This window comes from Gavialis gangeticus, unplaced genomic scaffold, assembly GCF_001723915.1.
Source record: "Gavialis gangeticus isolate Ggan-Ray unplaced genomic scaffold, GavGan_comp1, whole genome shotgun sequence".
NCBI classification, from domain to species: domain Eukaryota; kingdom Metazoa; phylum Chordata; order Crocodylia; family Gavialidae; genus Gavialis; species Gavialis gangeticus.
In genome coordinates this window covers 175,629,855-175,641,346 of record NW_017729032.1, presented here as the reverse complement: position 1 = coordinate 175,641,346, position 11,492 = coordinate 175,629,855, and the positions used below count along the sequence as shown (strand labels likewise).

General features: G+C 40.0%; 1 protein-coding gene across 1 annotated transcript; it reads right to left on the bottom strand.

The window, feature by feature from the left end:
* Positions 1-2,633: 2,633 nt before the first annotated feature.
* On the bottom strand, positions 2,634-10,090 carry TCEANC (transcription elongation factor A N-terminal and central domain containing). The gene is made up of 2 exons (XM_019525496.1): positions 9,908-10,090; positions 2,634-3,762 (listed from the first exon to the last, which is right to left on the bottom strand). The coding sequence occupies exon 2, from the start codon at positions 3,751-3,753 to the stop codon at positions 2,689-2,691; it is 1,065 nt and encodes a 354-aa protein (XP_019381041.1). The 5' UTR covers positions 3,754-3,762; positions 9,908-10,090; the 3' UTR covers positions 2,634-2,688.
* Between the last annotated feature and the right edge of the window lie 1,402 nt (positions 10,091-11,492).

The following is an 11,492-nucleotide window of genomic DNA, read 5'->3' as shown; positions in this document are numbered from 1 at the left end:
GATGTTCCTTCCTCTAACACAATCCAAGAAAGCACACCTTCATGATTTCTGATATGTTCATCATGCAATGCATTTGAACTGTTGTTCACAGGAGACTTCTAAATCTAATCTTCAGTCATGCAGGGCTAGTGGAATCATTCATTCTATGCCCTTAAATAATCAGGATTATTGGTCCTTTTAAACAATAGTTTTAGCACTTGTGGCACAAATATGCCAAAAAACAGAATACAAATTTAAAACATAAAAAAAATAAATGGACAATAGTGGGATGTAGAAATACATTACAGTTTGTACCAGTAATAGCAGTAGTAGTACACTTGATGTAAATCTGAAACTTGGGAATAGGCAGACGTTTCAGAATTGGAAAAAATAAAAGCTATACCAAATAATGCTTTGCCCCTTCTTGGAGCAAAAGAAAAAAGGGCTTTTTTTAATACGTTAGAGAAGCACAAATACATATAAGAGACTCTCTTATAATGTAAGAGATTATAGTGTCATAACATGTAAAGCAATAGAACATGATTTTTGTGAATGGTTCTTCTGAAGACAGTGTTGCTGAATAAAGAGCTTAAGAAAGAACACCAAACATTTTTCAACTCCTGTGCAAAAATAATTTCTAGAACCCTAACTTTTAGATTCATGTTATTGTTTGTTGTCTTGCAATGGGAAAATAATCTAAAGGAAGTATGAAAAATTAGCAACAATTTGCAGTATTACTTCAGAAGTCTTTAAGAGATCTTCTTTGCTTTTCTTTAAATTAATATCTGATGAGACAGTGGTTAACAATGAACACTCAAATTCCAGAAATCATACCTATCCAGGAAAGCACTTTATTTTATCCCTTCTTTTCTTGAATAAGGATTGAGTTAATCATATGTTTAGGTAATTTTTAAATTGGGCCCTCAGGGTCTAAGCAAGCATCTGCTTACTACCAGATGTATTGCTTACTATTTGAAAGTGCAAGTTTGGGCCAAAGTTGATACAGAATACTATGTTATACTCATTAGATATGGAATTTCCTTTCAACAAGCAGTTTTCCCTTAGGTATTAAAATAATTTACCTCCAAGTATATTTGTGCTTTAACTTGCAAGCATTGCCCTATTCACCTTTTTATATTCAATAGTTTAGCATTTCTTGTTTCCTTTTAAATATTATTAGATTAGTTAGAGAGGTAAGCTGACATCTATTTGTAAGAGAGTTTTTCTTTTAATTAATGTGCCTTTATGTTTATTGTTCACTAGACAAAAATGTGTTAATTACAGTTGTGCAAACAGTTAGCTAAAACTAAGCAAACTGAGTGCTGAGAAAGCCAACGGGAACTGCAAGGGTTCAATATTTTTAAAAAGACAGGACTTAATTGTTTTTAAAAACCAAGAAGTCTTTGTAATAGGCTAGTAGATTTATGTTGCCTCTCATTTATGGTGTTACCACATAACATGCAAATTATATTACACATTTTCACACTAAGATACAGACACAAATGGAAAACTCAAGTAAAGCAATGATTTCTAATAACCTTCCTCATTACTTTTTTTACCGTTTTTAGCCAACTTGCTACAACTTATTATTCATAGAATGCAAGAAAAGCAGGGCTGGAAGGGACCCCAGGAGGTCTAGCCCAACCCCCGGTCAAAGCAGGATCATTCTTATCTAAACCACCCCAGTCAAGTGTTTGTCCAAACTACTCTTAAACACTTCCAAAGATGGAGATAATACAACTTCTCCGGGTAACCTATTCCAATGCTTGCCCACTCTCAAAGTGACAGAGTTCTTCAAAATAACCAAATCAATTTCCTTTGCTGCAGTTTAAGACCATTGCTCCTGGTTCTGTCCTGTGCAGCCCCTTTATAACCACTCTAAGTATTTGAAGATTGTTACCAAATTTTCCCTAGTCATCTCCTCTCCAGACTAAATAATCATAGTTCTTTCCTCATAACTTATGTTTATGAAACCTCTAATCATTTTGTTGTTCTCTGCTGGACTCTTGTTAATTTGTCTATGTTTGTCTTGAAGTGTGAGGCCCAAAATTGGAGATAGCACTCCTCGTGAGGCTTCACCAGTGCTAAATAGAGAATCACTTCCCTTGATTTGAAAAAGCAATGCTCTTATAAGCTCCCACTGAGCTAGTGCCCTTTCTTGCAATGAGAGCACACTGTTGGCTCACATTCACCCTGTGGACCTCTTCTTCAGTACTGCAGTCTAGCCAGTCCTTCCCCAGTCTGTATTTGTGCATTCAATTGTTCAGTCTCAAGTGCAGGACTCCGCACTTGTCCTATTGAATTTCATTCAGTTGATTTTGTATCACTTCTTCAGTTTATTCAAGTCATTCTGAATCCTAGTCGTACCTTCCATAATGCCTGGAATTCCACCCAACTTGGTTTCATCTGCAAATTTTGTGTGTGCGCACTCAATCCTATATTCAAAATAATTAACGAAGATACTAAACAATATCAGAGCCCAGAAAGACCTTTGAGGAACTCCATTAGATACCTCCTCCCAATTAGACATCACCTATTGAAGGCAATAATCCAACCAGTTATGTATCCAGCTTACTGTACTTTCATTTACTGGCACTACTTTATTAACATTTTAATATGAATGTACATAATTCCAAAAATACATTGTTTTAGTCTCAGTAATTTAATACATTTTTACATTTTCACTCCTAAGTCATTCCTTAAAGATAATTACAAACAAACCCATTTGCTGTGGTACCATTGTTCTCCACATTCATTGCAAACAACATAAGTCATCATTTGTTCATCTGGATTTGCATTTCGCACCCAACTAGGAAGAAAGAGAGTTCCCCTAGCAATCATAGTGACAGTACAGTCAAATTTTTCACAGCGCCTACATTTGATTTTGTTTGTCTGTGTGCCACTAATAACTTGGGGAAGCTGATGTTCCTGAACAGACGATTCTGTGTATGAAGCCCTAAGCTGCTTCAGTTCATCACTGGCCATTTCCATCACTGTCATCTCAGCAAAAACTTTTGGATTCAAAATCCCTGAAAACAGGTTATGTTTTAAATGGGAACTTTTAGGATTCCTCAAGTTAGAGACTTTGCTTCTGATATAATTTTTGTACTTTTTGTCATTTTTAGCATGCAGAGCAAAAATATGCTCTTCAATTTCTTTGGCTAATTTTTGCAACTTATTGGTTTCTTCTTTGCTTAGGACAGAATCAGTCATGGCTTTATAAAGAAGTTCTGTGCATTTAGACCTCATGACCTCCACATGATCTTGTGGTGAGCTTGTGGTGTTAACAACAGGTGTAGCATCTTCATTACTAGAGCACTGTTCTTCTAAAAGCTGCAGCTGATCTGTACGGCTTTTTGGTTCATTATATATTGGAAGGTTTTGTGACAGTAGAAAACTCTTAGAATCAGCAGGGTTTAATGGGTTTTCAGTCAGTTCTTCTGAAGGCCCTACACTTACACTGAAGTGTTTACTGTCCTCTTTCACATTCCCCCAAACTGACTTTTTACTTTGTATGGACTGAAGGCACCTACTTGTGTAAACTGTTTTCCACTTTGATAGTAAGTTCTTTGCTTTCCTTTTCAATCCTATTGCAGGGCAATTCTTGAGTACTCTGTACACAGCTTTGGCAACATCAGTCTCTTGAAGGTATTCTGTAGTCATATCAAGAGCTTCAAGCTCTATGAGGTGATTATCAATATCCTGAAAATTGTTCTCAGAGAGTAGCTTCTCAATAGCATGGACCCTGTGTATAACAGTTTTCCTATCAGACATTTTTTAAACCTGAAAGTAAAGTAACAGTTAGTTACAACTTTTGTATACAGTTATTACGATTATTGTATCTATTCACACATCTTTTGGAATCTTTCATAAGCTCTTTGTACTTCATGTTTTATTTTATTCCTACTTGGGTAAAAATGACCTGCAAAAGCTGTCTTTTGTTCCATGATTACAAAAGTAAATACAAAGAGACTCTCAACCACTAAAAATAAATTGAATGCATAGCTTAATCACTGCAACCTCAAAGTTTTGAAACAATGGACTTTGCACTGTGTCCCTAACATTAATACTTCTATGGATTATTGGGGAATAATAAATTCTGAACCTGAGAGGTCTGCATTAAGCATGCCAGGCCAACAGTCCTGTGGTGTGTCAAATCTAGATATTCTTAGCAACAGTCAACTGCTATAATGGCACATAAAGAGAAATGGGAACTTGCTGATACAGGCGTGAGCAAAATACAGACCGTGGGCTGGATATGGCCCATGAAAGGGCTTTGTCTGGCCTGCAGCAGGTCCCTTGGTCCCATCTGGCCCAGGCACTGTCCCACTGTGATGCATCCTGCCACTCCCTGGGCATGCAGCAGGGCCGGGGCAGCTCTGAAGTTGGACTGCCTTTCTAGGCAGTCCAGATGACAGGGGCTCCTTCTGGCTACCACCATCCCTGACCCCAGCCCCACAGAACTGGTGGGGACCCATGCACAGACCCACCCCATGCCTGCTGTGGACTCGCATGCTCATGCTGAACAGCTGCAGCAGTAGCACTGCCAGTAGGGAAGAAGTGTGCTCGGCACGGGGGAAAAGCAGCCCCTTCCCTTCACTACTGCCCAGCCTTGGGCATCCCAGCATGGGCTCCACATGGCTGCTGCAGGAAGCACTGGGCAGCAGCGAGGGGGAGGAGCCGGTTTTTCCCCATGCCAAGCACACTTCTGCCCTGCCAGCGCTGCTGCAGCTGTTCAGCATAAGCAGACGAGTCCGCAGCAGGCGCAGGGTGGGCTGGGGCTGTGCACAGGTCCCCACCAGTACCGTGGGGCTGGGGCCAGGGGTGGTAGTAGCTGGAAGGAGTTGCTGCTGCCTGGGCTGCCTAGAAAGGCAGTACAGCTGTGGAGCCACCCTAGCCCTGCTGCATGTCCAGGAGGCAGAAAGATGCACCACAGCCAGGTGGTGCAGAGCAGGCACAGGGCACACTGGGGCCGAGTGCTGTTGGCGGTGATGAGGAGGTGCCACAGGCTGTGCGGGCTCTGGGCTGTTGTGGGACGGGGGTGGATGCTGACCAGCTCAGAGGGATGTGCGTGGGGGGCTCCCATGCACATGCCAGCATACCCACAAACCTCCCCCTGCAAACCCTATAACCACATCCTCCCCCACGCACAATCACAACCCGCGCACGTACCCATAGCCCTCCCCACATGCACCCCTCCCACACACCCATGAGCCTCTGGAGCAAGCCCCACTCACCACTGCACGCATTGCTACGTGCACCCCACCACATAAGCACTCACATGCACCCTCCCTACACGCCCCGCCCCCTCCCCAGCCCCTGTCTTCCCCCACACCCCACAAACCCCACACACATTCACATTCCCCCACAAACCCCATACCCACCTACTCACATCCATACATACCCCTATACTCTCCTCTACATCCTATATCCACACACATACACAGCTCTCCACAAGCCCCCATACCCAACCACTGACATCTATACATAACCCACACCCTCCTCCATATCCTATATCCACACACACCCACCGCCCCCCCCAAACCTCATACACACCCACCCATACCCCCCTACTACCCTCACAATATACAAGAGTAAGACTTCATTTTGAGCTATTATGCAATCACCTTTATATACATCACACACACACACACACACACACACACACACACACACACACAGAGACAAGGCAAAAATATCTTTTTAAAATAAAATTAAAATGTTATTGGGGATGTTTGATTTTTTTGTATATAATTTGTTTTTTAATGGTTCCAAGATGGCAACCCCCCTTTCCAAAAGGTGTACTTCTGCAGCAAGGGGACAGACTTCCAGTGGCAAAGGTTGGGGGTTAGGGGGTGGGACTTCCAGGCCCAAGATGGTGACCAGGAGGCAGGGCACCTGTCAAGGGCCAGGGCTACACTTGTGGCCCTCAACAGCTCACCAAAACTCGTTAAGTGGACCTCCAGCCAAAATAACTGCCCACCCCTGTGCTGATAGGACACAAGCCTCAAAGGACTTTATACATCAACAACTTGAAGTTCACCAAGAAGGAAACAGGAACTTAATATCTTCTTTGGAAAATTGGTGCACTAATAGCATAATGAATCTGAGGTCTGTTGACATTAAGGGTACAGACAGTGTTCAAGGGTAGAGTCATATAGAGAATGCCAAAATAAACTGCTTTAGAGGTTACAATTGTGTGGACAGTTAAAGCAAGGCCCATATTTGAGAGAGATTGTTGCTGTTATCTTATGAGATATAGATGAAAGGTATTCTCCCTCATTAAATAAAATTGCCACTGATCTTGTATAGTTCAGCTTTTGGGATTTATCATATTTCACAAAGTTCTGATATCCTTATTTTGGTTTGCTATTGTAATTCATCTTCAGGATGAAGAAAGAAACTCTGAACTGGGCTCTCTCACATATACCTATGTACATGGTCAGAAACCAGTTTTTCTGTCAATGCATGTCTTACTACTTTTGACATACATTGGAAGTATATATCAAGAACACTTGTAGACAACCTGTGCACTGAGATATTTTATTGTATTAAAATCAACACTCATACTAAAATGTACAGCAAATACAGTAATTGGCAACTCCTTTTATTAAACTTTTCACAGGCCTTCATTATATTAGAAAAATAAAATTATACAGCTAATGTGTGTATATTGTTTCAATGAACTTTTTCTGACCAGGGAAAAAAAAATGTAATCTAAAATGGAATTCAGAATGGATTTTCCAGGCAGCTGCCACAATTTTCATGCTTTTGAAGTACTGGATTTTTTTGCAGTTATTACTGTAAAGAGTTGAATAAATGTAATTGGAAGGTGGAAAATCAAATCCTGGGAAGTTAACAGGGAGACGGAATGAGATTAGTGAACTTCAAAATGGTGTGGTCTAATATGCATTTAGTCCTACTAGTCCTGACTATAGCAAGTAAACACTTCATTTAGAGAACCAGGTTTATTTTACAAAGTTATAATAGGTTCCAGAATAGCAACTCACATATTACAAACTTCTGACTGTTCTTTTTGCAAGCTCTTTAAGACAAAGAACTTTCCTTGTATTCTCTGTAAAATACCTGAGCTACATATTAAGCTGCAGACATAATGCTTTCACAGGACAAGCTTGCATTAAAATGAAAAATAAAGGGCATTAAGAATGCAGTCATGTGATTTGACAGGGCAGGACTTCTCATTATCTTCTGACAAAATTCAGAGTCCTTAGAAAAACTGTACAGCTGACTAGCAATACTAACATTTTCTCTGCTTTGATGTCAAGCATAAGTTTAAATTTGATGAAATATAGTCTAAAGTGCACACCTGCCCTTGTAAGTTGAGTGAAAAAAAGGACAGTTGCAGGGAACATCCCTTTCAATTGTACCAAAAGTAGTGTTTTATCCATGTATTTCTTGTCATGCTGGCCAGCCCAAAAATCTGAGACTGACAGTAACTTGGATTAGTCCTTAAGAAACTTAGGTCTGTTACATACTTCCATCCTCAATCAAAGTGTCTCACCGTAGTGCTGTCAATAGTGAACTGATAGAATTCAACAACACAACTTAGGATGGGCAAGTAGGCAGGGCTGGACATAAGCATGGCCAAGCTGGGAGGCTGCCTGGGGGCCTGGAAAGAAAGGGGGCCTGAAAATCAAAGACTTTTGCAACAAAAAAATCCCTTATTTCTGGCAAAGAGGGGCCTGATACTAAAAGTCAGCCCGGGGCTGCCAGGAGTCTAGGTACAGCACAGCAAGTGGGGCACCAGCCCTGAGTGACAGATTACTAGGGGTGCCAGTATCACCCTCACCCCTTTGGAGTCTGTGCCTCAGTAGGAGAAGCAGCCCCACGCACAACATCGTTCTTGCAGCAGCAGCTGGGTGTGTGGACACCATGCTGCTGCTGTAAGAGCAACAGCCTGGGTCACACTGTCCCCCACTCCCATGTGCTCTCCTGGATGGTTTACCCAGGGCGTAAACCATGCTCATTATGCCTCTGATAGAATTCACATACTCTGCAGCCCTAAGCAGGCAGAAACCACAATTCCTAGTCTGATTTATGCCTCTGATCAGCCTCCCTGCTCTCAAAGGCTGTTTTCAAAGGCTGGGGATGGGGAAAGGGCTGAAAATGAGAGAGAAAAAAATGAATGTGGAAGAAAAAGTGAGGGAGAAATCAAAGAGAGACATCTGAAGGATTCTTAGAGATGACAAATGGCTAGAGGAAATGTGAGGAAAGAAAGAAATGGAAAACATGACCATCAAGAACTACAAGGAAGAGGAATGGTCAGATTTTCTTATCTTTCCCCCCCAAGTGCCATTCCCTTTGGTTCAAGCCTCCCTTTTAAGCATTATAAATATTCCCAAAACAGCCTACACTGCCTGAACTTCTCCTGGAGCATACATTCTAGTTTTTCACTTTGAAAAACACTCACTTTGAAGATCAGCTGGACAGAACAAATCTACTGTGAAGGCTCTTGTGATCTAACTCATGACATTTTTCAGAATGAAAGAAAACTCTTTGTAGGCACACAGAGTACACATTCATAGAGTGGAGGGAGTTAAAGACAGTCTTAAAGCAGACAGCACCAGGGAAAATGTAGACTGAAGTGAATATACAAATTATTAACAATCTACACAACTGTTCACTGGGAAAAACTAGTAAGTAAAGCAAGAAGCTCAAGTGTTTTTGTAGAAGGAACCCATCAAGACACTTGATGGAACTTTTCAACTTGTAGAGTTATAAAGATAATTTTCCTCAAGTGAACTAAATGTGAACCTTTTAAATGTGAAATTATGTAAACCAGCGGTTTCCAATCTGTGGTACGCATATCACCACCAGTACTCAGACAACCTGTCAGTGGTATGCGTTGACAGATTCGTTATAATTTCTTTATATGACAAAAATTTGCAACAAAAGGTTGAACTGAAAAATTTGCTGGTAGTACTTACGGTTGTATCTTTTTAAACTGGTGGTACACAATCTGTCAGAGTTTGGGAACCGCTATTGTAAACCAATGCAATGTTGTCTTTTGAGCCCCAAAACTCCACAACTTACAGGATGTAACAAGACATTATTTATTATGTTTTGTTTTGGTAAGTGTGAACCACAGCTCAGTCTTCTTCCTAAACTGACTGATGTCCTCTACTAGCAACCTAATCTGCCCCCAACGATGTTAGATTAAAATGAACTGTGACTTGTGATATGTATTACCACAACTGAAAGGACTCTCAAGCGTACTTCTGAAAACATCCAGAAGAAAAGACCAGATACATTTTTCAATTATATTAGTTGAACTGCACATACAACCACATACTCAAGTCTCATGTTTGGTTTGGAAGTGCATGCAGTCTGAGACAGTAGGAAGCTTTGTTTGTTAACATAATGAGCCCAGTATCACACTTGATGAGTTTCCTGTTTTCCGTAGATCTCTATCTGCTTTTTCAGTTGGTGCTGAAAAAACAGATAGAGATGGTGACCTTTACTGTTGGTGACGGGACATGTGGCATTAGCTACATTACCAATTCAATATGCCTTGTCCTGTACTTCAGGATCATCAAGGATCCCACTAATATCCTCACCTCCATTTCCAAACATAAGCTTTTCCAAACTTTTTACAAGTACTGCAAATACAGGCTGCAGTATGCTGCTCCATGCTATAAAATGCACAAATCCTATATTCGTGCCTTTAATATGTACTTAAAAACACTTACAGGTTTTTTGGAATCTTCCAGGTGCACAATGACTTGTGCAGGGCTAAAAAACTAAACTCATCCAGGATTTACAAGATTAAGCCTGTCTAAGAATTTACAAATCATAGCAATAGCAAAAGATAAAAACAGATCATGGATTACAAGTAACATATAATGTCTTGAAAAACTACATGAGGATTTCTTGTAATCTTAAAGAGTTGAAATAATATGCTACTTACATGTAAAGCAAAACAGGCATGTTTTCTGGAAGCTTCTCTTCATAGGATGATAAATGAATTCAATTAACAGTAAAAGAGAACTGATCCGCTGCCAAAGAATCTATATAGCAAAGCTGAACAGAAGAAACAGAGAAATTAAAGCAGAATTATACAAACATGTACAAAAATTAACTAGAGCCCGGCTGATGTGATCCCAGAAGCATTATTACCAAGTGAAATAAAAGAAACCCTCACAAGAGGATGCTATTTAATCAAAATAGATCTTCATTATGAAGATAGAAGTAAGTTCCCACAGGAAAACAACAGTTAGCAAGACAAAGGGAATGTCTAAAGTTTCTCTGTCATTATCAGCAAATGATTTATCTTGGCTCTTAATCAAGTTAATAAAATATACTCCATTAAAATAACCTTCAAATTAAAACAGCAACTTTTTATAAATGACATGGGCAATCAGTGTCTTCAGGTCACATCTAGTGCTATAAGTAAAAACTAAAATGTACTAAGTGAACACAGCCATCCCCACATACAAACAAAACACATTTGGGGGATATCTAATTGCTATTCTCCTATTGTAGTAGTGTATCAGGTTTACCAAGAAAATTAACTAAAGCATCTGTTAAATGCCCACTACTTCTAGACATTTAACATATACTGCCATTAATCTACTTGGCTGGACACTGTTCAATGAAGTAAAGTTTAAAACAGTGTTCAGAATTGAAACGTTGGTTTAAATTTAAATTACAGCAGCAAGAAGAAGGTAAATATCATGATGGACCTATGACAACATTATTTTTAAAGGCAAAGAAAAGGACAAAAGCTTTCCCAAAATCAGGAAATCAGAGGTAGTCAACAATTACCCCAAATACTCTACCCTAGGCAAACGACTAGCCTTTATTATGTTCCTTCCACTCAAAAAAGACAAACGGGCCTCGTATCATGTCCTGAATGTCACAAAAGTTTTAGAGCAAGAGAATGGAGTGAATGTCAACATCCCTTCTCACTTTGGTTGCCGCAGGTTACTGGTAAACCAAGCTTTTCCACCCAGCAAGAACAAGGACAGAAGAAGAAATAGAAAGACTATTTCATACCTGAGGGCAAACAATCAAGATAAAGCAACTGAGGTGCATGATAAAGGAACAGCATTCTCCCTCCAAACTCTCTGGAGATCAGGATAACCAGTTTACTAGGATGGCTATTATCTAAACCTGCCTCCCTACTCAAAACCGCACCATCATGTAATATCATAAATGTCCCAGGATCAGATGCTACTTACCCTAACACAAACAGAAGATTAAGAGGAAAAGACAGCCCTCCGTATCTGAGATGGCTCCATTTCAGTTTTGCTAAATATACTTAGTTTGTGAAAGGTCCTAAGATACTTTAGGATGAAAGTAATGTATAAAAGATAAAGCTCACCCCAATTGTTGCATCAATGTTTTATTAAAGTAAGAGGCAATATGAAAAAAAATAAAAAACAAAACATGACTGGTATTACCACAATTACTGCCTTCTAAATTGTGCCATGGCTTTGGAGTTCAAATGCTTCCTTTGACAAAGAAGAATAAGTCTGTCAAATTCTGTCATG